Source organism: Triticum aestivum, chromosome 3A, assembly GCF_018294505.1.
Source record: "Triticum aestivum cultivar Chinese Spring chromosome 3A, IWGSC CS RefSeq v2.1, whole genome shotgun sequence".
NCBI lineage: Eukaryota > Viridiplantae > Streptophyta > Magnoliopsida > Poales > Poaceae > Triticum > Triticum aestivum.
Genome location: NC_057800.1, coordinates 636,059,453 through 636,064,292, shown reverse-complemented (window position 1 = coordinate 636,064,292; position 4,840 = coordinate 636,059,453). Strand labels below are relative to the sequence as shown.

At 46.3% G+C, this 4,840-nt stretch overlaps 1 protein-coding gene across 1 annotated transcript; it reads left to right on the top strand.

Annotated features, from left to right (window-relative positions):
- The first annotated feature begins 206 nt into the window (after positions 1-206).
- LOC123058858 (uncharacterized) lies at positions 207-2,778 on the top strand. The gene is made up of 4 exons (XM_044481533.1): positions 207-611; positions 768-1,664; positions 1,751-1,906; positions 2,155-2,778. The coding sequence occupies exons 2-4, from the start codon at positions 1,461-1,463 to the stop codon at positions 2,338-2,340; spliced, it is 546 nt and encodes a 181-aa protein (XP_044337468.1). The 5' UTR covers positions 207-611; positions 768-1,460; the 3' UTR covers positions 2,341-2,778.
- Positions 2,779-4,840: the final 2,062 nt, after the last annotated feature.

Below are 4,840 nucleotides of genomic sequence, written 5' to 3'. Positions count from 1 at the left end.
CTGGGTCGATTTTTGAACGACGGCACTAAAAAGTCACTTTGAAGGTCTGTTGGAGGCGCGACTGGAGTTGCTCTAACCAACCAGGGCTGGCTTGCGGTCCATCACCACCCGGCGCAAAATCGGCGAGGGGAGCCTCTGCCGAGCGCGGCGGCGCTTCGAAATTTCTAAGCTGAGTCGGTCGGCCAGACGGCCTCGTTAGCTTCCTAGCCTCCCTGAAGACGAAGCGGAGCCGTGTCCGTGTCCAAACTGGTCGTGGGATGGGGGGCATATAATCTGCACCTCTCCGAAGACAGGGAAGGCGTCGATTTTGCTCACCCAAATCGCCGAGCCACGACTTCTTCCGCAGCCCCGCGCCGGGCTCCGCCGGCACCACTCAGCAGCAGGTAAGATTACAGGTGACAGGTGACTGGGGATTTGGGATGCAACTAGTGAATATCAATTTCAGCATGACTAGGTTACTGAACATAGTTTATCAGTTTAGTCTGCAGCAGGTCATGCGAAAAATTGTCTAGCAGACGCCCTGCAAAAAGAAATCAACTATGATGTTATCCTCGGTCAAATGTACCGCCTAAAGAAGCAAATCCGAGCCCGTGATCCATAGTCTCCCGGAGGTAGGTCCAAGGACACTATTAAGTTCTAAATTAATCCGAAAATATCTTTTAGTGTCCTCATCTAGTTTTTTTTTCCAAACATCCAGGGCATTCAGGGTAGTATCATGATTCTTCTAACTGGTAGGAGTACTGAATTTTCTATCTGTCCTGATCCAGGGTATCATGCATGACATAATATCGAGGCTGACACTGAAGGATGCCGTGAGGGTCAGTTTGGTGTCGACACACTGGAGACAACTTATGGACATGCCATTCTAATCTATGCTTTGACAGTCCCACGATCCTGAACCGCGAGTATGGCACCATTAGCAGGAGCAGCAGCAGGAGGGGCAGAAGAAGACGCAGGTTCATCAGGCATGTCGATGCCATCCTGGAATCCCACAGCGGTACAAGGCTAAGAAGATTTGGTATCACGTTTGCTCTTGTCGCGAGGCACACGGAACATCTGGATCAATGGCTCAAGTTCGCACTCGATTCCAGGGCGTCTGAGATTGCTATTAATTTGCACCCTGTGTTCTACAAGGATTATGTGAGGTCATATGAATGGGAGGATACATACACCTTGCCGTTTCATATGTTTAGCAGTCAAGGGGCATCTTACATTGAGTCACTCCAGCTCACCTTTGCATCGTTGAAGCTGCCCGGCGATTTCGATGGCCCTTTGAACCTTAGAGTGCTGGATCTCCAGACTGTTCATGTGTCGGAAGGAGATCTCGAGCTGCTGTTGTCCAAATGCAGTGCATTGGAGTGTTTGCGCCTGGGTCGTTGTTACCCAGTGCTTAATCTGAAAGTGAAGAAACCACTACTCGGCTGCGTAATTTATCTGTCCAGGGATGTCAGCTGCAGGTTATGGAATTCAGTGCTCCGAATCTAGCAAAATTTGAGTATTCGGGTCAGGCCATACCCATTACACTCGGTGAATCCATGAAGCCAACAGAAGCTACTGTGACGCTCTTGGGATATGATGACACTCTTGAGCATGTCTTCACCGAACTTCCAAAGACCCTGTCTCGCGTGGAGACACTATCTGTGAACACTTGCATAAACACCGAGGTACTGTGCCGACCAGCGAGATGCATGTTTCATTTCCATCTATGTAAAAAGGGTATGCCATGTAAATATCGTTTTGTTGACTGTAGGTGGTTGGATTTTCAAATTGCCTGATGAAGTTTACTCATCTGAGAAAACTGGAGGTGACTGTAAGTATTCTCGGGGACTCGAGAATCAGAAATGGGATTCTTCGTTTAGTGAGTCTTCTAGAGGTGGCCCCTCTTCTGCAAAGGCTCGAGTTAAATGTAAGTGTCCCTCTTCCTGTGATGCATGTCTCCTGTTTATCTTTTGAGACAAACCATGTCTGCTTACTGCTTGCTGCATTTGATTCGCCCTAGTTTGCATTGCAACTGCAGCTGCTTATACTAGATTAGACTACATGGAACTGTAATTCGGATTGTTAAATTTGATTTAAAGGGAGGACAACTCTTAAGTTTCAGTCTCCAATGCTGCTTGTGCTGTTATCTAACTTTCGACAACCCTTATATTTCAGATGCTTCCACATGTGTCGGTTGGGGTATCCAACGAGCCTGAAGCTTACTGGCATTTTCAGCCGTGCGCCCACCGTCATCTTGAGCAGTTCGAGGTTTCAGGGTTTATCGGTCTAAGAGGTCAGCTTGAGGTGGTGTTGTGCATCCTTGAGGCGAATGTCCGTAGAACCGAGGGTGACGGCATATGATCGTGTCTTTGGACACTGGGCGGGGTTTGAGCATAATATAGGAAAAGGCAGGGCATGTGCCTTGGCCTTTTTTTCTCCTAAAGACTATCCCGGTGTGCAGATTGAGATCTTCTGAAGGACCTTGGGTGTTTTTGGCTTCAGGTGATGTATGCCTGAAGGAGTGAAGGGCCACAAATAGGCAAGTGTGAGTCCCAGCATAGCTTTTCGTTTGTGTGTACATATTCTGGGGGCTTGGGTGTCAGTCATATGTAATTCTTGTCTACTGGGGAGTGTGAAACTGCTTCACTGCAAGGCCCTGCTGATTCAAGATACTGATGAATAATTACCAGAAAATTCTTCCTGGAGGCTTGTGTGCAGATACTCATAAGCTTCAAGGACCCTAGCTGGATTGTTATCGATAAGCTGCGAGACCCTGGGAAAGCATATCTCCAGATAATGCCTGGCCTCCAAAATGTTACCTGAATACAAAATATCTTCCATAAGGATAGAAGCATATGACATGTCCTAGGGTTTTCTCGAAGCGAATTTTTTGGGTACGAGATGAACATTTCTATTGAGGTCTATGAATATTGTTCGTGTTTTCACAATATATGAACTTTCTTATTTTTAAAACTAACTTCTCACAAACTTTGCTTTGAGCATTTTATAATCATTTTATGAATCAGAGGCCTAAAGGCCTAGCTCAACTTCCAAGTCATTCTAACAATAAAGATCTCTCGTTTTACCATGCCCGTTAGCATCAGCATCTAATTGATATAAATGAGATAAAGAAAGCTTAATCTTCAGGTCCCAAGCGGGCTTGTCCTTTGCAAGTGCGAGGATGGAAGAAACCTCCTAGCGGGTACACACAAATTTATGTCGATGGAGGTGTTGCTTGACCGGGTTTGGGAGAACCGACTATTGTTGTGTGACGATATGTTGAGGGCGCTTTCGTAGGATCATATGCTATAGTGATCAGATGAGTCATCAATCTTGCTACACTCAAAGCGATAGCATGCTGAGAGACTCTGGCTCTAGCCAATTGTCTCATGCTTCAAAACATCCATGTGACATCAAATTCAAAGCATATTGTGGAGGAAATCGCATGCACTTCAGGAGCCCATCATGGAGCTATTGTGAAGGAAATATACATCAGCAAAGCTAGTTTTAATAGTTGTTCATTTGTTTTTGAAGGTCATGCTTCGAATGTAGAATCTCACAACTTAGCCAAATTCTCTCACTCCCTTGATCAAGGTCGCCATATCTGGATGAGGAAACCCCATTATATTAATTATACCCCTCTTGTTATGAACCCTGATACATGAAGTGTGTCTATTTTCTCAAAAGAATATGCTTCAAGATCCTAGGAACATACCAGATGACCATGATGCACAAGGAAGCATGGTTGGAAGGGAATGGTGATTCGCTAGATAGTGATAAAGAGCATAAGTGTTAGACAACAATGTGAAAGGTGAAGGTGCCCTCTAACATGAAAGTGTCTTTGTGGCATCTCTCACAACAATCTTTTCCCACATCAAACCTCCTGTGACATTGTAACATGATCTTGTCATCTCGATTTGTTAAGCAGATGTGACGCCTGGATAATTATGCTACAATAAACCTACGCTAATGATGCCACGTCACCTCTGTTACTGTTGCTAACCTCGCGTTAGATCAAAACGTTTCAAAATCAAATTTGAATTTTGACAAGCAATAAAAGTTTTCAAATATCAAAACAACAACGTTCAGAATGTGACATAATTAAGTTTACTAAATTAGGTGCCACTTTGGTATTTTATTAAAACTAAAATAACTAGGAACTAAAAGAAAGAAGAAAAGAAAATAAAGAAAAAGGAGAAGATCAAAATCAGAAAACAAACTAACAAAGAAAAAGTGAAAGGGCAACCCTCCCCCCCCCCCTCAATGGGCTTCGGCCCAGCTCACAGCTGGCTAGCCCAACTGGGCAAGGGCCCAACCGGCCACCTCTACTCCCCCCATAACCCCACTACCCCAAACCCTAATTCCCCCCGTCGCCCCATCCCCCCCCCCACGTCGCCACCCCCTCCTCCCGATCCGATCTAGAGGGATCGAACCCGACGCCTTGCGCCCACCCTTCGTCGTCCACCATCACCCACGTCGTCGCCGCTCCGTCCTCGGTTCCTCGCCAGACGCCATCACCGCCTTCATCTCCGTCAACACAGGTCGTCCCCGTCCTCCTCCCTGAGCACCGCTGCCCTTGTCCCTACGCACTGCCGTGAGCTCCCTTCCTTCCCCCGTCGCCTTCATCGTCGTTTAGCCACCCCACATGACCGGAGCTTGGCTCCCGCGTGAGCTCGTCCACATCTGGCCGCAACTTTGGCCACCGGTGCGTGTGCGCTCGCCTGCTGCCGCTTCCTGAAGGAAATATGCCCTAGAGGCAATAATAAAGTTATTATTTATTTCCTTATATCATGATAAATGTTTATTATTCATGCTAGAATTGTATTAACCGGAAACATAATACTTGTGTGAATACACAGAC

What these genes read in the sequence shown, in the direction of transcription:
- LOC123058858 (XM_044481533.1), top strand. Translation starts at nt 1,461, where the DNA reads ATGGAATTCAGTGCTCCGAATCTAGCAAAATTTGAGTATTCGGGTCAG. An exon ending in ACACTTGCATAAACACCGAG is followed by an intron (nt 1,665 to 1,750) that starts GTACTGTGCCGA and finishes TGTTGACTGTAG; the next exon opens with GTGGTTGGATTTTCAAATTG. An exon ending in TGCAAAGGCTCGAGTTAAAT is followed by an intron (nt 1,907 to 2,154) that starts GTAAGTGTCCCT and finishes CTTATATTTCAG; the next exon opens with ATGCTTCCACATGTGTCGGT.